The 21,971-nt window shown below is 37.3% G+C and overlaps 1 protein-coding gene across 2 annotated transcripts in view; it reads right to left on the bottom strand.

Moving 5' to 3' along the window:
- LOC134345666 (janus kinase and microtubule-interacting protein 1-like) overlaps positions 1–21,971 on the bottom strand; it is a 394,868-nt gene that overhangs the window by 73,142 nt on the left and 299,755 nt on the right. Inside the window, exons 11-17 of one of the 2 annotated variants that reach the window (XM_063046689.1) lie at positions 17,189–17,308; positions 12,557–12,685; positions 10,937–11,020; positions 5,502–5,564; positions 2,651–2,749; positions 1,049–1,147; positions 168–221 (exon numbers count right to left, since the gene is read on the bottom strand). In XM_063046689.1, the coding sequence (XP_062902759.1) occupies positions 168–221; positions 1,049–1,147; positions 2,651–2,749; positions 5,502–5,564; positions 10,937–11,020; positions 12,557–12,685; positions 17,189–17,308 (648 nt within the window). Of the gene's footprint in view, positions 1–167; positions 222–1,048; positions 1,148–2,408; positions 2,750–5,501; positions 5,565–10,936; positions 11,021–12,556; positions 12,686–17,188; positions 17,309–21,971 lie in introns of those variants that run through there. The other variant, XM_063046690.1, reaches the window with a different exon arrangement.

Here is a 21,971-nt window from a genome sequence, read left to right as displayed (position 1 = left end):
TTAGTTATTTAAGATGACAGTATTGCAATAAGGTTTACCCTGCTTTAACTCCAATTAAACGACAAAGAGATCGCAGATGACATGGAAACACAAACAATTCGCGATGCTCAGAATTAAGAATGATGTAAAAGCTTCAGGCAGAGCTCAATTGTCTGAAATAGACTTACCCCATTATCTCCTAGGATATCAAGTTTCTTCATTAGGTCAGGAATTACTACATCCTGAAAGAAAGGATTCACATTATTAATAAAGAATTTGATCTTTGCAATGACTGGAATATGAAAAGGACTGATCAGTTAATTAAAACTAAGGGTAATGTAATAGTAATGTTTATGGTGCTACAGAAAATTTAATGTTAATTGTTTTTTCTTTGATTTATGCCTTTTTCGGTCTAACTGTGAGAGACCCTTTTATTGGGAACATCACACTGTGAGTCATTCATATTGTATCATGTCATGCTGTCACTCCATATAAAGCTTAATCCTGCAGGGATTGAAACACCTCACAGAAATCTTTAGCCTCTGGCTTTTAAAAAAAATTGGAAGTAGTGCCGGTTATTTCTCTATTCTTCTAAAGAATCTTAAGGACACAGGGGAAGATTTCCCTGGATGACCTGGGGACCTTCTCAGTGTACTCAAACAGCTAGAGGGCAGGGGTCAAGTATCATTTCTCCAAAATATGGTACCAACTGGTTATAAACACCCACGTCGGCTTAGTGGAAGTGGTGAAGGAACTTTTACATCCATTTGTGAAGACTCGTTGGATTAATATAGGATCACTTGATAGTTCACGGTCAAATATCTATGCATTAACAGGACACAAGTTCTAACCAATCCATCTGAATTTGAGTTGAGTTCTAAGAGGATCAGGATATACAACTGTCTTTGAATATCTCGAAAGCTTGCATAATACAAAAAGCAGCTTTTCTTGCCATACTTAGCAAATGGTTGAAATGTATAAGTCTCCATACATCAAACTGCATGGAGCAGTCAAGGTTAATGTCTCCAGACCATACACAAAATTAGACTCTAACAACTATTGAGCTCACCTTAATGCCTTCTTGCTGACAATAAAGCTGAAGGGCACTCCCACTCTCGGAAAAAGCTGATATGTGCAAGTTGTAAGCTGGTGACCTTCGCTCCCGCTCCTACAAAGGAGAAATACATCTGATCAGTTTGACATTACAGAAATAGAGATGAAAGAAAGCCATGCAAAAGAACTAGAACGCTAAAAGAAACATTGAAACGTACTAACAGCTGTGAAATGAATTTCATTCCTTCAAATTCAAATGAAATAATACATTGTATAATATTAATATTAAAAAAGGTCTGGTCAGTTCCCCTGAAAAATAGACTATTTTACACAACAGTAGATATTTAAAAGAATAGAACACAGCTTTAAACACACTAGGATGACAGAAAGCTAACTCACATAATTATAAGTTTTTTTTAATACAGAAAATCATAGTTTTTAACAAGATTATTTGGAATATGTAGTTTGAGGATTTAACAATAACTGGAAACATCAGCTTCAGTAATTTTCTTAGTACTTGATGCTATTATCTCATTTCTATTTTCAATACTTACTTTGCAACTTTCTTATGGAAGAATGATGCTACTGAAATGAACCAGATGGAAAAACAAGGATTTTGGAACTAAGTGGATTTCGGTAGAATCTTGGAAAAGCAGCACGGTTCCCAAAATGATTGCCAAATAATAGATCGTATAAGCTTATGCAACAAAAAATAAAACAAATCTTTCAGGTTAGTGATCCTGTATAGCTTTGAACTACATGGTTTGTGTCAGAATGAATGTTCATTTTATTGCACAGAGCAACAACATTAGTACAAATCAATAATCAAACAATGTATTCAGAGAAGTGATGATATCAAACAATGTGATGGATATACTGCAAAGTAACTTCTGGTGCAAACGGATCATGAAATCCAAATATGGGTCACAAAGCGTGATACACTTTTGTTGTTGAATCAAATATTCTTTTCTTTTGACAAGCCAGAAGCATTCTTTCTCAGCATCACAGTTATTTTTAAAGCAGTTGCACCAAACTCATGGGTTATATTGCCGTATTATACTTTCCCAGCCTCTTTGCAGCTCCAGCATTGGAAGGTATATGGAATATATTCCAATCATGTGTAGATCAATGTGGCCATGAGAGGAAGCTCCTGGTTTTCTACCAGATTCTTCAAAGTAAAATAAAAACCTGAAGTGAAATGAGTGTGTTATAAATATAATATGCATAACAAAAGCAGATTCAAAGTATGTGAATAAGATGATGAGCAATGTAAGGTTATGAAACACAAATGATGAATGCAAGTAGTAGCAAAAACAAAATAGTTTTATTAAATCTCTAAAAAAATCTATATCTATTTATATAAATTATAATCTACTTATACATCTCAATTGTCTGTTAAAATCTTGTAATATATTCAAAGACTTCCTCTGGCATCAAAACTCCAGGCAGTAAAACAGCTTTTCATCTCTTCCAAAATTAAACACTGTGCATCAATAAAAGGCAGTGTTCATTAGCGCTGTGTGACCAGTGGCCGCACAATGCATCAAAGCACAAAGGTTCTCCTTTTCGGTTCACACACTTCCGCTCCATTTGACACTTTACCAATGGAATGCCTTACTTCAAGCTCCAAGATTCTGAACTCCAGCAACTCATTCTGGTCCTTTGCATCTTGCACCTCATTCTGCAGTCTGAGTTCTTCAAGTTCCAATTTATGAATCTGAAAGAAAATTAGAAGCACATATAAATAATTTGGAACCTATCTAATGGAGGTTACATCAATTCTTTCATCACCAAATGTGATACTATGAAACTGTAAGAGGATTCCCCTGCACATAATCACAGTAATGTCAATAGTCTCCAGGATTTTGAGGGATGAATCTCCAGCCTGATTATGCAGCTCTTATAAAGCTGGAAAATTTAGTTCAACGATAACCCAGAACTTTAATAAAATCTGATATAATTGAATTTCTATGATCTTTGATGCAATTCAAAAGATATTCTGTTAGAGGAAAAATCATTCACAATTTGGAAAATTTGTTGGAGCCTTTGAAGTGACAACAGCAATTTATACAACTTTAAAAGAAAATTCAGTATGATTTCCCTAAAACTTACCAAGACACTGATCAGTGTGCACCAATAAAATAAGATTCACAATAGGTACTTGGAGCCCATTTTGAGTCACAAAAATAAGGGCTCATTTTAAAGCTTTCAGCTCTGACTTTGAACCAATGGCCTCCAGTGTATGTATGTCTATATGCTGATATATCACATCGCTATCCAATTATTCTTGGTTGGAAAATCTCTCAAGGATCATTCAAGAGAAATAATTTTTAAAAATCCTAAGACATGAAATGGTATTTCATTCATTCACCGTAAATTGAAAAAAATATTACATTTAAGTTCAGTTGTTATTAACGTGAAAAAGAACACAAGCAGGTTTTCAACAACTTATGTTTCAAAAGAGTCCCATAAGCCTGCCTGATGGTCAGAAGATAACACATAAAAGACTCAAATTCAATGCCTTCACACAGCCTGTAATGACAGCTGGGGAAAATAGATCTACGGCACTGTAGAAGATTTTGGGGATAGATGTCACATCAATCAGAATACGGAAACTGAACTATCAATTAATTGACCACAGCAGCCTTAGATTTTAAATTCAACCAGTTAAATAATTTGTAATGTTAAAGAAAATATGCTTTAGTAATGGTAACCATGAAGACAGTCATAAAAATTCATGTGTTCCACTAATGTTTTTCAAGGGAAAAATTTGTTGTGTTCTGCCAGGCATGGTCATTATGTGACTCTGGCCCCTCAGGAATATAATTGACTCTAGAATGGTTTGGTAAGTTATTCAATCGCTTCCTAACTGCTAATTGATTTGGAATAAGAACCTTTATCCTCTTAAGAACAAGAAATGTTGGCTTTGATCATCTTGGGTACATCCTGAAAATTGAATGCACAAAAAAGCACAAAATGATATTCACAAACACGTAAAGAGAATTCAGATACTTAAAGTGTTGAATAACACACACAAAATACTGGAGCAAATCAGTAGGTCACACAGCACAGATGGAGGGAAATAACCAGTTGACACTTCGGGCCAAGACTCTTCAACAGGGCTAGTAAGAAATGGGGCAGAAGCTAGGATAAGAAGGGGAGGGGAATGCAAACTGGTAGGTGATGGGTGAAACCAGGTGCGGGGGAAGTTGGGGATTATGTAAGAAACTGGGAGATAATAGGCGGAAGAAGGCCTGTAGAATGAGGAATATAATAGGAGAGGATGATGGAGCAAGGAATAAAGGGAAAGAGGAAGAGAACTAGATACAGGTGATGGGCAAGTCATGAGGATGGGGGAGGAGAAGAGAAGGAGTGAGATGATAATCAGAATGGGAATGGCTAAAGAGAGAAAATGACGAGGGGAAGGTGGGGGGAGGAAAGGAGAAATTATCATAAGTTGGAGAATTCAATGTTCATGCCATCAGGATAGTGTCACGGTCCAGTCTGTGAAGTCTGCATTCCGGTTCACGGCCCGGTCCATCAATCCAAATTCCAGGTTTTCAGGTTTTCCTTTGTCCTGTTGTGTGCCTTAATTGAGGCACATGATTCTGATTTTGGGCTGGCTACATAAGTAGCTCCTGGGTTCAGCTTCAGTTGCTGGACTGTCCCCTTCCCCCTTCCCCCTGAAGCCTTGCCTGCAACCTTTGCCTGATGCCTTGCCATGTCTTGTCCTCGCCTTGATCCAGAGTCCAAGTCCGAGTCAAGACCCACGTTCCGGGTCCCTGTCCAATTCTTGGCTCAGAGTCCATGTCCAGGTTCCAAGTTCCTTGTTCCTCGTCCAGGTCCCATTTTCCTAGTCTAGTCCTAGCCCAGGCCCTGTATCCTAGTCTCGTCCAGGGCCTGTGCCTTGTCCAGCGTCGTTTCTTCCTCACCTCCCTTGCTTTCTTGACACACCTAGTCCTGTTCCTAGTACTTCAGTGTATGTGTCTTGCATTTGGGTCCACCACCAGCACCCCCATATGACAGTTAGAGGTTACCTAAATTTAATTATTTTTTATTTATTTAGCAATACAGGCAGAGTAAGCCCATCAACCCATACCACCCAAGCAACCCTGGCAGAAGATGCCTGCAACCCCACAGTAGGCAGCAAATTCATCCCACACTCGCTCATATGTACATTAGTCAGTCATTGTAATCTGCAGAGAACTAGTGACAATTGCAAACCATCAAGAAGTGAGATCTCCATGAGAAAAACACTAAAATGGCTCTTATAAGCAACTGTTTGCTATTGACAAGCTATCTTATTTCAATCAACCATGATTCTCAATGGCTTTCACGCCATTTCCATTCACTAATTCTGTCAGTCACAATTATACTAATTGTCTGCACAAGAGATTATGCAAGGGCTGGGGTGAAAAGTGTAGAATTAATGAAATGTGTGAAAATACTATTAGTATTATATTACTTACCTTCTCAACCAGTTCCTGGTTGTTTCTAAAAAGTAATTGTTTATCTTCCACCCATTTTGAATCCTAAAATATACAGAATAGCAAGAAACAAGAAAAAAATGCATTAAAAAATTAAAGTACAACAAATCAAAATCTTAAAAGATGAGCTGTATCTAACTGTGGGTGCAAACAAAGAAACATTTGAAAAATCTATGCTCATTTTATTTTGTAAAAAAGTTCCCTGAAATACAAACAGGTTTAAATTGAACCGCACTATATTAACGTGCAAAATCTAAACAATTCTTTGACAGAAATGCATATTTGACTGTTTTCTGCACAAAAGAATTATCATGTTATTGTTACCTCTTGCCCTGTCGAATTTATTGTAGTTAATGAAACTGTGCACATAATATGCTATATTATGACAATATGTATACATTTGTATTTGTGACCAAAGACATTATTTATATTTCTTGAGCTATGACATAGTATGGCAGCAGCTAATGCAATTTCCTGAAAGAACAGTGCATGTTAATATTACACAGCACAACTTCTTTACAGAAGGTCGGAATGAATGAGAGAAAACCTTTTTTTCAAAGCTATATCCCAAATGCAGTCTCTTTGTTGATCTAACCAGGCATTGCAATCACAAGAAATTTATTTTTTAACCATGACATGCAAACTCCATATTTGAAAGTTGGTTTTATACAGGTTAATGCAAACACGAGGAAATCTGCAGATGCTGGAATTTCAAGCAACACACATAAAAGTTGCTGGTGAACGCAGCAGGCCCGGCAGCATCTATAGGAAGATGTACAGTCCACATTTCGGGCCGAGACCCTTTGTCAGGACTAATTGAAAGAAGAGCTAGTAAGAGATTACTAAGAGATTACTAGATCTCTTACTAGCTCTTCTTTCAGTTAGTCCTGACGAAGGGTCTCGGCCCGAAACGTCGACTGTATCTCTTCCTTTAGAAGCAGCCTAGCCTGCTGCGTTCACCAGCAACTTTTATGTGTGTTTATGCAGGTTAAAATTTCTTTTTGTATTTTGTTTGAGCTGAATAAGCCTGGACAGATGAGGGTAAAAAGAAGAGCAAAGCATTATAAAATACAACAAGTGAAGCTATCCAGGGTCTGCAGTCACTAAAACTAAAACCGATATTAATTTATCGAAGAAAAGAACAGAGGGGCACTTTAATCAGTGAAGGTATTCTTTCTATGTATTGATTCTTTTTAAGGTTTCAATAAAGAGTTCTACTTACACATCCAAATAAACAGAGGGAGAATTTTGGAAGTATGTGGGTGGTGAGGAAGGTAGAGGTAGAGAAACACAACACATAAACTAAAATAATTTAACACATACTCAAAATAAAATTACAAGGCAAACCAAAATATTGCATTATTACAGAATAAGAAAACTACAACTGGTTCAATAAAGTTAGAAAAATGTAAGAATTTCAAAACGCAACTTAATAAATAATGATTATTTTAAAGTTGCTTGATATGTTTTCAATGATTTAGGCAATAGACCCCAGAAAATAAGGGATAGACAAAACCACTTCACATCTTGTATTGGATCGCTACATTCTACTTGTTGTTCATTCCACACTGGTAACCTGCTATGGAGGCAGCTGCCATTACTGAACACCAAGTAACTAGGAATGGTCACTCATCACCCATGATTTTGACAGAAATTCACATAATTCATACTGGTGGCACCTCCACATTCTCACATGAGAGCTAATGCAAGGTCCCAGTGTATATTAATTAAACAGATGTATGAAACCTATATACATTAAAAAGTTTATTCTATTTCTGTCACTAGATGTGTATTTACCATGGGCCGGAGGAGTAGAAGGATTTTACATCCTGTTTTGGGCACGAATTTTAGAGGTCAATTACCCTTCATTGTTACGACTGCATAACATTCCTAAACAATGATGTACTTCTTATATGATCATCAAATTTAATTTGCTGCTGCTCCTGTAGAGCATTTTGAAAGGTGTTAATGCACAAAAGGTTCTTATTTTATTTTATTTAATTATTAAATTTATTTTATTTAGAGATACAGCATAGAACAGGGCCTTCCGGCCCAACACTCCATGCTGCCCAGCAACCCACCTATTTAATACTAATCTAATCACAGGACAATTTACAATGACCAATTAACCTACCAACTGGTACGTCTTTGGACTGTGGGAGGAAACCAGAGCACCTGGAGGATACCCATGCGGTCATGGAGAGAAAATGCAAACTCCTTGGAGACAGCGCCAGAATTTAACTCCAAACTCTGATGCTCCAAGCTGTAATAGCGTTGCGCTAACTGCTAAGCTACCGTGGGACAACAGGCACTCTTGCATTGTAAAACTTGGCCATTGTAACATGCACACTTATATTGCCCCTCAAAGCAGAAACAATCATTTCTCTTTTGGGAGAACCAATAAATCTAGCACTTATATATTGAATGGCAAGACCTTTAAGAGTACTGAGGAACAGATGGGCCTTGGTGTACATCTTCAAGGATACCAGTAGTTAGCAGCACAGGGAAATAAAATAGTGATAAAAGCTTATGGCATACTTATCTTCATTTGTCTGAGCAGGGAGGTAATACTACTATTATAATATATTGCATAAACCACAGCTAGAATGGAGTGCAGAGTGCAGAGATTATCCAGGATGGAGTACTTCAGCTTGGAGGAGAAACTGCCTAGATAAGTTAGACAGTAAGAACTATTTCACAGTAATGGGGGTGGTTGTAATGGAAGGTATAGGTTTAAGATGAGGGGTAAGAGGTTTGGATGGGATACAAGGAAGAGTTTTCTTCACCCAGACGAAGGCTAGAATCTGCAGTGTACAGCCTGGGAGTGGTGCATACAACTATTCTCACAACATTTAAAATGTACTTAGACAAACACTTCAATGCCCAAGTCAGAGGAGGCTATCAACTGGAAAATCAGGTTAGCATAGATGGGTGCCAGAGAGTGTGCAGATATTTGATAGGCTCAATCAGAATCAGGTTTAATATCACTGGCATATGTCGTGAAATGTATTAACTTTGTGGCAGTAGTACAATGAAATACATAATAATAGAGAAAAAACTGATTTACAGTAAGTATATCTGTATTAAATAAAGTAAATAAGGAGAGCAAAAAGATAGAAATTCAAAACTCATGAGTTCATGAGTTCAATGTCCATTCAGAAATCAGATGGCAGAAGGAATTAAGCTGTTTCTGAATTGTTGTGTATGAATCAGGCTTCTGTACATTCTCCCTGATGGTAGCAATGAGAAGAGAGCACGTCCTGGGTGATGAGGATCCTGAGTGATGGATGCCGCCTTTTTGATTTGGACTTGTTTCTGTATAATATGAATCTGTGATCCTATGATGAAGCACATGTGAGACCGCACTTGATAGCAATGAATCATTACATTCTTGACCCTATCAACAAAATAGACATCACATCCAGCTTTTGTCCAAGCTTCAAAATGGACAAATAAGGGATGACCTTCTTACAGGTAAGTATACAGTAGCTTTGCCTGTTGTACGTACTCACTGGGAAAGTAAACAGAGTGTGCTGTGGTATATCATACAAGTTTATACCTAATTTGTCTCAGTTCTGACTTAACAAAATCACTGTGCAGGTGAGAGAGGGATCAACAAATAAAATCAGGAATTTAGTTGACCCCATGTTCTTGCTATATGCTCCCTGGATAGAATTCAGTATTATCAGAGTGCCATTTCCTCCCGACATTTTTGTAACTGTGGAACACTTTTATTCCTTTATTTATGCCCTTATTCCTGCAGGTTTTCAAAATTCAGGCTTTATTTCACCAAATTATTTCTCAACTTAACCAGTTCCCCCTCATTTATAAGGACTTTCCATCAATGTAGATTTGAGTGGGACAGAATTCTGTCACTTGCTCAACATGAGCACACACAGTCAATGTCATGTGTTTTACGACATTTTCATGCTTCAGTTTCATTGAAGTCAGTGCCACTCATTTAGCATAAGCAAAAGAATAGAACTTTTGATCCCACTGTATCTTTAGACTAGATATCGCAAATCAATCTGGAACTGCATGGAATACTGGTCTATTTTTCCTGAGTAAAGAAAAACCCCTTATCAACAGTTATTCTGTACATAATGTTTACCCTTCTCTTTGCTTAAAAATAATCCATATCATGTCACCTATACAAATGACCAAAGTACTTGTCATTATGAAATGATCTGCAATATAAGTCAAGAACTTTAATCTACAACTTGTTAACCAAACATACTAAATACAAGACAGCTTCCTACTTAGGCAAATACTATTTATTAAGTATCTCTTTTTCTAAGTTTTATTTGAAAAGGAATGGGGAGTAACAAAGGGAAACCAAAAATAATAAAAAGCCACAATTCCTGGGTTTACTTTATAAATTATGAAGTTACTAGAAATTCTCAGAGAGTTGTACATTATAGAAACAGGTCTTTCAGCCCACCATGTTTGCACCAAACATCAAGCACCCATTTTCACTAATCACATTTTATTGTCCCCATCTACCCATCAACTAGGGGCAATTTATAGTGTCTAATCCACAAATCCTTAACGTATAGAAGGAAACCAGAATGCTCAGGAGAAAACCCAAACGGTCTCAGGGAAAATGGCAGGCAGGATCAAAGGTCAGGGTTGAATCCAGGTCAAAGAATACTGAAAGGCAGCAGCTTTATCAACTCACTTCAAAGTTCAAGGGAAATCTATTATTAAAGTACGTATATGTCACCACATATTAACTTGAAATTAACCCTAACCCTAATGGATTTACAAGAAAAAATACAGTAAAATGTTATGAAAAACTATATATAAACAAAGACCAAGAAGTAACCAATGTGAAAAGAAGCCAAACTGCAAATAAAAACAGTAACATGAGTTGTACCACTGAGCACCCCATTCAGTATCAGGGTTAACAAGAAGAGAAGGAAGGTTGAAACAAAGTTATTTAATTTTACTGCTTTGAAACTGACCTGAACAGAAACCAGGAAGGATCAGGCTGACACTGATGTATCTGCATTCAACAAAACTCATCAGTGGCCAAAACCTTCAGCTCCCAGAAGCTAAGCAGCCATTCAGGAGCCCAGGTATGACATCACAAACAAAAGGAAAGTGTTCATTAATAAACAGGGGAAGCAGAATAAGGACAGAAGTTAAATGTTTTTAGAAACTAACAAAATAATTTAGCTTCTTTTGTATAATTTGTCAGAATTTGTTCTCCGAAGTATGTTTAGCTGTGATGTATGCAATAGCATGACTTATTATGACTTTGGGGAAGATGAAGCTGTGTTTCGTAAAAGGAAGGTACAGATTTCATAAAGTCTCCAAGCAAGTTGAGACCTGTAGTTCATGAAAAATTAACCAAGAATACCAATGCACAATAGTACTACAGCCACTTCCATGTGGAATTGTTCAGAGCCTTTTACCTGTCCTTTCTCTGCGAGTGATTTTTCCAGATCTTCAATTTTAGCTTGACAGCGAAAAAGATCAGCTTGAAGTTGTTCACGAGTCTGTTAAAATACAATTGCAAATTTTTATAGAAATCTACAGTATACAATTAGGCTATTTGGTAAATTGGTATTCCTTTTTATTTGCCACTGGAGCAGTAATAACCCCAGTCCCACCACTCCCTTACAATGCTATTCATTCTTCCTCCAGAGAAAGCAATGGCTTTACTTCCACAGAAGATATTCTCTGCTTTAATATCTCACCTAACACAAGTGTCTTCTAACCTCGCTTTGCAGCAATTCAGAAGTGGCACACTGCAATAGACTTCATTTCCACTACAATAAACTTTGCTTTGCTTTCTTGTTCTAATTCTGTTCTTTCCTGTATAATTTTGTACAATTTATGTTGTGAACTTATGTTTATCTTGTGAATGTTTTGTATCCGGCGCTACATGTTTGGGATGCTGCTGCAAGTAAGTTTTTCATTACACCTGCACATTCATGTACTTGTACACAAAAATAAACTCAACTTTAAATTTAAAGGGGACCTGAGGGGAATGTTTTTTCCTTACACAAGAATGGTGGATAACTGGAACTCTCTTCGGGAGGAGATGGGGATATTTAGATAGGCATGTGAATAGGAAATGTATGAAGGACACAGACCTAAAAGCAGGCAAATTGGATTAGTGCAGATGGGAAAAAAAAATAGGCATGGATGTGGTGTGCTGAAAGACCTTTATCTGTGCTCTATGACTGAATGCATCAATGCACTTTCACAGGCTTATATGTTTCTGGAATGACTGGTACTTTCACTGTATTTCCTGCAGATTCGTGGCATCATAGAGGGTCTCCTCACATCAGCCATTACAGTCTGGTTTGGTGCAGTATCCTCTAACAGTATATGTGAACTACAGTGAACGGATAGGTCAGCAGAAAAGATCATAGGCTACAGTCTACCATCTCTGCAGGGCTCATATGTGTCCAGGACAAAGAAGTGGGCAGGAAAGTCACTGCAGACATTACCCATCCTGCAAACTAACATTTCCATAAGCTCCCTTCTGGAAAGTGCTATAGGACTATTAAAACAAAATGTTCACGCTATCCTAAAAGCTTCTTCATCCAGACAGTTAATTGGATCAACTGTTCTAATTAGCCTGTCACTGCATGGTAGACAATTTAATCCACTTTTTATAATGCTGATTACTTTGTAAATGTATGCTGGCATTTATGTATTTAATGCACATTTTATTGCAAACCCATCCTTTACCCTCTAACTTTATTTTTACATAATTCGGTATTCTTTATAGTTGTTGAATGTTGCTTTGTGTTGCAAGTCATACCTGACCAACACACCACAGCAAATTTCTAAGAGATATCAATATACAGTATATGGCAAATTAAGTGGATCTTTGATGAAAAAGATCTAAGTTTTCAGGGTTTATTTGTGGCTACATGTTGGGTGGTTTGAGTGATGCAACGGAGCTGAAAGGAGCTCTTAAACCTGTGTTATGCGAAGAAGGGAGAAGAGTTGGAAAATGTAGACAGAGAGCTTCTGAAGAAACAGCATCTCTCCAAGATTTTTTTGCCTCTGTAACCTACCCGGGTTTCTCGCTCCACATCTAGTGTCCCACCAACTTGCTCCTGAAGCAGTGCATAAGCTCTCTGAAGAGCCTGATATTCTTGAGTAAGCTGGCGAAACCTCAGTTCAGACTCTTCTCTGTTTAGGACCTAGAAAAGAAGAAAAAAAAGAATGCACGAACTGGGTTTGTTAATTTTTAATTGAAACCAAGTAAAACTTGCTAATTTGTTGGTTCAAGTATGCAATTCACCAACTCTTCTGAAGCAAATGAAAATGAAGGAAAAAAGTGCGGATGCTGAAAATCTGAAATAAAAAGTAGAAAATGATAGAAAATTCTCAGTCACCATCTCTCTTACCTAGACTAACTGTTTTTTCTCTTTCTCACATCTAATGATGACACGCTCATCTAAAATATTAACTATCTTTTTCCCAGACACTGCCAAAATGTGCTCATATTTTTCAGCATGTTTTATTTACCATCTTTATATTATGATAGCTCATTTTTTCTTATTTTGCAGAAACCTAGAAACTTGGTCTGCTGCTAACTGCCCCCATTAAACTATCTTGACTCATCCTATAATAAACATTCCTTTTATTCAAACTTCCCTCCGCATCTTCTCACTTACTCATAACTAACTTGTATCTCTTTATGTCCCCAGTGATGACAAAGGATCACAGACCTGAAATAAAAACTCTTTCCCATATTTAATATAAAAAAACTATTTGGGAAAAAGTTGTTAAGAAGGCGTATGATGTGTTGGCTTTCATCAACTGTGGGATTGAGTTCAAGAGCCGTGAGGTAATGTTAGACCTATATAAGACCTTGGTCAGACCACACTTGAAGTACCGTGTTCAGTTCTGGTCACCTCACTACAGGAAGGATGTGGATACTATAGAGAGAGTGCAGAGATTTACAAGGACGTTGCCTGGATTGGAGGGTGTACTTTATGAGAATAGGTTGCGTAAACTTGGCCTTTTTTCCTTGGAGTGACTGAGGATGAGAGGTGACCTGACAGAGGTGTCCTGACAGAGGTGTCTACGGTGATAAGGGGTATTGGTCATGTGGATAGCCAGGGGCTTATTCCCAGAGCTGAAAAGGCTAACACAAGGGGGCATAGTTTGAAGGTGCTTGGAAATAGGTACCGAGAGGATGTCAGAGTGTTTTTCACACAGAGTGGTGGGTGTGTGGAATGCACTGCTGGTGGCGGTGGTGGAAGTGGATACAATAGGGTCTTTTATGAGCCTTTTAGAAAGGTGCATGGTGCTTAGAAAAATAGAGGGCTATGTGCGAGGGAAATTCTAGGCAGTTTATGAGTAGGCTACATGGTCAGCACAACATTGCGGGCTGAAGGCCCTGTGATGTACTGTAGATTTCTATGTTGTTTTAGTTTGACTCTCTTGTCTTTGCACCTGATCATTTTCTGAAACTGAATTTTCCACCATTAATGTGTATCACTTCCTCCTTTGTCAAATCAGGAAATCAGCCACATGGCAGTCTCAGGAAATCCTGAACTTCATGGAACCCATCAAGATTTCTTTAAGGTTCTTCAGGTTATCCTGATCCCACACATCTTTAGTAACAAGTGCAGAACATGTAATAGTGAATAGCTTTTGTATTCCTCTTCCAAAATTATGTTTCTCTAACTATATTTTCGGCTAGTGAGACATCTGACTTATAGTGCAAGTCCAAGCTTACTTGGAGTAAATCAAGTTCAAGTTCAGGTTCAAATTTATTGTCATTTGACTACCTATATACAACCAAACCAAACAATATTCTTCTGGATCTCAGTGCATCCAATCTGTTGTTGTCAATTTCTTCCAAATCACCAGCATTATTGTTTGCTGAGTTAATAGAGTGAATTGGGGGAGATGGTTTGGCTAAACTTCAAACCCTAGGTCGGGTGTCAAACTCGTAAAATCTTTTAAAAGTTAAGAATATTTCTGAAATATTATATTTATTAACTGGGACACATCAGGACCAGTACATTTTGGCCAAATTAAGAGGCCACCCTGATTAGTCAGTTTCATGGAAATAATTAAAAGAAAAAGAGACAAAAACTACTGTTTGACTGAGTAACAATTTATGTATTTAAATGAAATACTGAACAAATTAGAACACTACCAATACCCCCACAGTAATACAAGACTGTGCATTAGTACCTAATCGTTATCAATGGAGAAATTCATCTGCCATGTTCTGTTGGTTGTAAATGGGCAATATCCACACAGACAGCTGGTGCAGATAATGAACTTGCCTTCATACAATACTTTAGACAATTGCATCCTCCAAATCTTCATTTTCATTGTAACATTCAAAATGATTGTCAACAGCTTCAAATTTCCTAACTTATTGAAGTTATGAAATAATTTCATTTTCATTCCCAGCTGTTTCTGGTATTTCCAAGCCTGAATGCTTGAAACTGCGGCGAGGAAAACCGTTCTGAATTGTCTCTCTGCTTATTCACACCAACTATCGGTGACAAAAATCACTGCTTTTTGAACTCAAAAATATGCAACTGACACTATTTAAAAGCTGATTACTCTAAGCACGGTGTAGTGTCTCAGGGCCACGCAAGTGCACGTGACTGACTGATGAAGGGTCTCCGCCCAAAACGTTGCCTATACTCTTTTCCACTGCTTGGCTGCTGAATCCTTCAGCATTTTGTGTGCACTGCTTGGAGTTCCAGCATCTGCATACTTTCTCTTGTTAGTTAAAAACTGCTCGCAACAGTCTCCTGCCCCCATTAAGCAGCGTAGTGTCCCAAATAACTGAAGATGGGGAAATCCTGTATATTTTCTTGATTTAGCTCTTGAACTTTACAAGCTGTTTCAAATAAATGGCTGTCATGATTAACCAACAGCCCAATTAACTGGAATCCGATGTCTGTGTCTGTATAGCACAACCAATAGCCCTTTCAATTAATTGGGGCACTGTGTCTGTCAACCCATGTCCCAGGTAAATAAAAGATGAACAATTTATTTTCCCAAGCATTTTGTGCGCATGCCTCTCATTTTTTCCTGTCCCACACTACTCCTAATATCTATAAAATAAATACCACGTTTACCATTTAGTGGGCACAACATAATGCTGATCAATGAGAAGAGTTGATTGGCAAGATATGAGGCAAGCAAAAGAGCAGATTTGAAGCAAATGTGGTGGCATACACCAGCAAAAATGATGAACCAATTCTCCCCATCAAGATCAAGAGCAGAATGTTATTCACATCATTACTTCCAAGTTGAACCCTCTCATATTTATAATTACACTTACAACTTCCTCCATCTCCACCCCCGTCTCGGCAGCCAGCTCAAGTGGCCAAACACATGTTAATAAGACTGAGTAGTCTAATCACTTCACTGTTCTTCTGTCAGGTTTATTTCAAATTTAATCAGCTGCATCAAAAATTGCAGTGCCCTCTTAGAACAGCATTGGCTGTGTCCTGAGTGGAACAGCAAGGCAAGAAAAATAGAAAATGGCAAACAGTATTCTAGATATCCTCAATGTTGTCACATTAGGCTGCACAGAAGTCTCCTCAGAACAATAAAGATAGCCAGCCCCACTGGAGCAAGTATGATGTACAACTTTGGTGTCTGCACAGCAAATGTGCAACGTCCTGAATAGTCAGAGGAGATAAGAGCTACCCGGAATGCCCTCAGTTGTCTCAACATGACGAAAAGGACCACAATAGCAGAGAGCTATAAATAAAGTCTACGAATTTGATCCACTCAACTAAAAAAGCATAAAGTACTATTGGAGGCAGTCCAAAAGAGATTCATCAGGCTAATTCCTGGATGAGAGTGTTGTCCTACCAAGAGAGCCTGGGTAATTTATGTCTGTGTTAATTTTTGCTTAGAATAAAGGGTGAAGTTATTTGAACATACATATAAGATTCTAAAGGGGCTTGACAGAGTTAGTGCCAAGATGTTTTCTTCAACGAGAGAATCACAAACAATAAGACATACCTACAAAATTGGAGCCCACTCACTGAGATGCATAGAAGTTTCTTCTCTGGAATTCAGAGCCACTGAGGGTGGTGGAGGTCAGATTATAAGATATATTTAAAGTGAAGATAAATAAATATTTGAAAAATTGAGGAATTGAGGATTATGGGGAAGTGGCACAGAAGAGAAGTTGAAGTCAGCGAAGATGATCCATAATCTAACCGAATGGTGGAGCAAGCTTGAGTGGCCAGATGATCTACTCCTAGTCCAATCATGTGTCCTTGTGACTGCTTTGGAATGCCTCATGTAGAGTTAATGATGTTGCTCAGCTTTCCACTGATTCCACCAATGGAAAGAATGCAAAAGGCAAAATATTTTCAGGAACTTGGAAGAAGGAGGCAGGCTTCTGTAAAGGGCAGAGATTCTCTCAGAGTCTTTAACTAATGCTTTCAATTATTCACAAATATTGTTATGTATTTCTATCACTTTCTGCCTTAGTCCAGTAATTTACATTGCTTCAATAAGCATCAATCAGAGATCTTTTCTTTGCTAAGTGGTAAACCTTTTGGCAATACAAATACATAATGAAGTTTAATTCAGTTTTAAAAATCTTTACAGGCCACCATTCAATCCAATTCACTGCTGAATGTATTTGAGTATCCATTCAAATCCCAGCTAGATGTCCAGACAAACACAACAAATTCACTCACCTCTTCCAATTCTTCTTCTGGAGTTGCTGGTGTCCTATCAGTTGTACATGAGGCTAATGAAGAGGTTTCTGAATCTACTGATTCTTCATCAAATCCAAAAAATGTCTCTACAACATGCCTCTGAAAAACAAAATAAAACATGAAAAAATTTACTCATTAGCATGGTGCTCCCGAACATCACTAATTAGGTTGCACAGTCCTTCAACTCTCCTTTGTGCTCCTAACTCAAAATCAGTACATTGTAGAGCAAGTAATGTCAGGCAACTTGTCTCGTTACTTAGCTCAGAAGTAGTTTTAGTAGAGCTGTTAGGGTATAATCGTTTGCTATTGGATAAAAAATATTCTTGAGAAAGGAAAATGTCAGTGATGAGATAGTAAATGGGTTTCACAACAGACAACAATGAAAGTGAATATTTTGAGTATCCTCCTTGAACAGTCTTTTTCACAACGTATTAAAAAGGTAAGGAATACAATGATTATTTAGCTACATCATATTTCAGATTATGCAGAGGCCTTAACTACCATTTCAAATGTTACCTGAATATGACTTCATCTAGAGTAACTATTAAAGTGTCCAATCATTTTAGAAAGAATTTTATTAAAAGAAGAATCATTCATGCAAAACTTTTAAGTTGACCCTCAATAGACTGAACACGTTAGATTGTTGCAAATTACCCCGTATATAGTATTTCCCATCACATATTCCGGTATTCTCACTCCAAATGCCACTGAGCCTCCAAATATCTCTAGAATTGAGCAGACAACGTTTGGACAACACATTTGGTTTCCCATTACATGCTTTTGGTTGACTGGTTCTGAACAGTCAGAGGTCTAAAAGTATCAGCCTAGCTTCACAACAGCGTGAACACACCTGTATGAACAGAATGGTAAAGCCATCATTATGAACAGCATCAAAAATAATTCTAGCAACTATCTCCTGGCCGTAAGCAGCACTTGAAAACCTGACAAGTTCAAAACAGATAAAGGCATCAATGAAGTTGTTCTTTACATTTAGCAAATGTTATACTTGGCCTTTCAAGAGGCCAAGAGAGGATTATTATTCCCTTTGTTCTACATGAAAAATTAAAAGCAATTTCATATATTTTTAATGAGCTGGTTGTACACTATGCCACAGGAATTTATAAGCTGCGATCTCTCAAAGGCTTTGAGCTTTGTCAGATAGTCAAACAATGATTTATCTGTACTTGACCCCTTCATTATATAACACAAAGCCTTGTATTTCAGAATGAAAACAGAAAGGTCCAGAAATCTATTGTGTAATACTTTTTTAACATTCCTTTAAAGGATATAAGCAGCAAAGCCAAATTTGCATTGCGATTAAAATATAATTGTACCATTGTCTACAACACGAGAGATTCTGCACATGCTGGAAATCCAGAGCAAAATCACACAAAGTTCTAGAGGAATGCAGCAGTTCGTGCAGCCTCTATGGAGAGGAATACTAAGTCGACATTTTGGGCAGAGACCCCTCATCAGGACTGACCTGCTGAGTTCCTCCAGCATTTTGTGGATGGAACTTCTTGTTGACTCATTGTAGAGCCTATAAGATGTAGGAGCAGAATTAGGCCAATTTACCCATCCAGACTGCTCTGCAAATTTCATCATGGCTGATCCACCTTTCCTCTCAGCCACAATCTCCTGCCTTCTCCCCACATCCCTTCATACCCTGATCAAACAAGAATCTATCAAGCTCTGCATTACATGTTCATAAAGACTTGGCATCCACAGCTGCCTCTGGCCAAGAATTCCACAGATTCACCACTCTCTGGCTAAAGAAATTCCTCCTCATCAATTTCAGATGGAGTCTTCACAACATATTAGATAAGAAATTATAGGAGTTTGTCCCAATAATTATAAGCCAAGGACAATAGTTTGAAGTTCCTTAGATATTACTGTTCCAGTCCTTCTTGATGGCTGAGGTTTTGGAGTTGGGACATGCTATAGCAGCATATCTGACACCTCGGAACTGAGTGGAAAGCAATCGAACCTTGATTCTAAGGGGCTGCCTAACAAAGGGAAGGCAGCATGCTATCACTATAATATGGTGTGCTATAGCATGCGTTTCTTAGCAAAACCCTTCAAAAGCATGACTCGTTCTTTGTATCGTATTAGAGCAGCAGCCTGAACCTGAGGCACAAAAGGAAGGTTAGGGTAGCGGAGAGAAAACTGTTGGGCATCCAGCAAAGGATAATTGGCATTACAGTCCAGCTGTTTTCACTTAAAGGCAAATTGAGAAAACATGAAGGATATCTGAGTTTTACATTTTGATGTCCTGGAGATTCTGGTCCATGTGAACGGAAAGATGTTCCATGAACCTGCATGACAACAATGTGCAGGCTTCATCAGTTAAATCAGTCAATCTTCTCTCCCATCTTCACCAAAAGAAGAATGTTTCCTTCAACTTAACACCTTAAACAATGACTGAATGAAATCGGAAGTTGGTCTGTAAAATTAAATATAATCAGGTGATGTCTAAAATTTCCACACAGAATTCCCAACATTAGCAATGTCTTCTCCTAAAGTGGATGGATAGTCAATGAATTAGATGATAATACAATGTGATAATGTTCATACCTTTAAGTACTAATCCTAGTCAGAATGCTATCAACGGGAGTTGACACTCCTGAGTGCTAGATTCAGTAAAGGTGTCAGATGGCACAATAACCGAATCTGCTCAAAGAGGGTCAGCTGTTCAGATTGCTCCTGATATCAATGCCTGTTTTATAAAACAAAACTATAGTCAAGGGTCAGACTAGAAATTTCTTCCCCATAGATAAGGTAGATGAACAGACCAGATACCTTGTAATGAAATACTATTAGATCACAAGAACTGCAGAGAGACTCAGCTGAAAGTTCAAAACTTCTGTTGAATTGTGCTCTAGCCATTGAAGTTTAAAACAAAGAACCTAGTTTGTCACAAGGTGGATAACCTCTGAAAACCGCAATTCATTTCTCTGGACCAATCAGCAGACTTCAAAAGGGACACACATCAAAGTTGCTGGTGAACGCAGCAGGCCAGGCAGCATCTGTAGGAAGAGGTGCAGTCGACGTTTCAGGCCAAGACCCTTCGTCAGGACTTCAAAAGGGATTTTGCTTCCAGTGTCACCTCTGCTGACAGACTCTGATATAATCTGATCAGGTAAACCTAACAAGAGGAGTTTTCTTTCCTTCATTCGACTGTAATAGTGGAATGAAAAACAACGGGAGATATGATAGGAGTTACAGCTGGATTAAGCAAGAACGCAATTACAATTCCACTTCATACGTAAACTATTTAAGGTACTGGTAAAATTAGTCAACATTGGATTAAAAAGAACACCGGTTTTCTTTTGCTTTACATATGATCTGCATACATTCACATTCTATGAGCAAGCAGCAATAGAGGTTGAATTCCTTTCGTTTCTAATGTACCAGGAAAACTAATGTGTGCCTTGAAGCAAAATATTGAAATACTGTTTATATAATAATGAAGATATATTTACGGCATGATGCATAAATCTCATTTCAATTTTTCCTTCTGAAACCAGACTACAAGTAATAATTACACTATGAACTCCTTTCAGGCCAAAAGCAATTTATTATTTTAGCGAACATCAAGAAAGAAAAAAAACACACTGACTAATAAATCAAAACTAAAGCATATTTAGACTTCTATAAAATTGCTAGATTGCATATTTCCATTGAAGAACTAGAAAAAGCATGAAATCAAATATTGTTTCCATAATAAAATAAAAGCCCAACATTAAATCATCCAACAAACAAACACATTTAGGATTATGCTAAATGACGGCAGTACTCTCAGGGGTTCCAATAATCATATAAACTTCATTAGCTTGGCTCTTGGGATTTTGCCAGCCCACTCAAAGGGTTTTTGAGCCATGCAAGAATAATTAATGTAAACACCGGCTGCAGTTTTCAACAATAAATCCCCTGAAACAAATTTGTTTAACTTACATAACGACTGGTATAGAGTAATTGACCAAAGTGTAACCAACTTAATTAAGATTCAGACCTATATCAGGAAAGTAAAAAAATAACTACAATACAAAATAATCCAAACAGCTTCAAAACAAAATATATTTTTTGAAGAACAATCACACAACAGGCTTACATTTAAACAACACCAGGTATCTCTATGAGGCAAACAAAGACAAAAATCAGGTTTAATTTTGGTGCTGAAACTATATAGCCTGCAATTTTCCAGAAGGAACAAGAAGAAATAAATGACATTCAAAATAATTCTGAGCTCTTTCTTTGATTGGACTTACATTTAATTAGTTTTTTTTTACTTCAATGAGACTAAAATTGGAAAAACAAACACAGGGACTGCTAATTTATTTGTCACTTGTTTTACATACTGCATATATAACAATATCAGAGCATGCTGTCATGAATCCAATTTTATTGGATATTGTCAGCTAGCAATTGTATTGATTAAAAATATCTAATATCACAGCAGTTATTCTAAAAACTAATGTGTGAATATGGTCAGTGTTATCAAGTCATTTGGATGGCCAAATACACAAAGTGAGAACTTAATTGGGAAACCACAGAACACATAATTCATACAAAATTAAGGAAAATCTTAACTTGTTAAATATTAGATGTTCTTTATTTCTGCTTATGAAAACATAATTTAACTTAATATTTCATAAAAAGTTTAATATCTACCTCCAAAGTGCTAAAGACAACTGTTCAATAATTTAATGTCTAAACTTTCATAGACAGATTCAAGATGGAATGTGTTGGAATGTGAACATCC

Source organism: Mobula hypostoma, chromosome 4 (assembly GCF_963921235.1).
Source record: "Mobula hypostoma chromosome 4, sMobHyp1.1, whole genome shotgun sequence".
Classification (NCBI taxonomy): domain Eukaryota; kingdom Metazoa; phylum Chordata; class Chondrichthyes; order Myliobatiformes; family Myliobatidae; genus Mobula; species Mobula hypostoma.
This window is presented reverse-complemented; position numbering and strand designations above follow the sequence as displayed.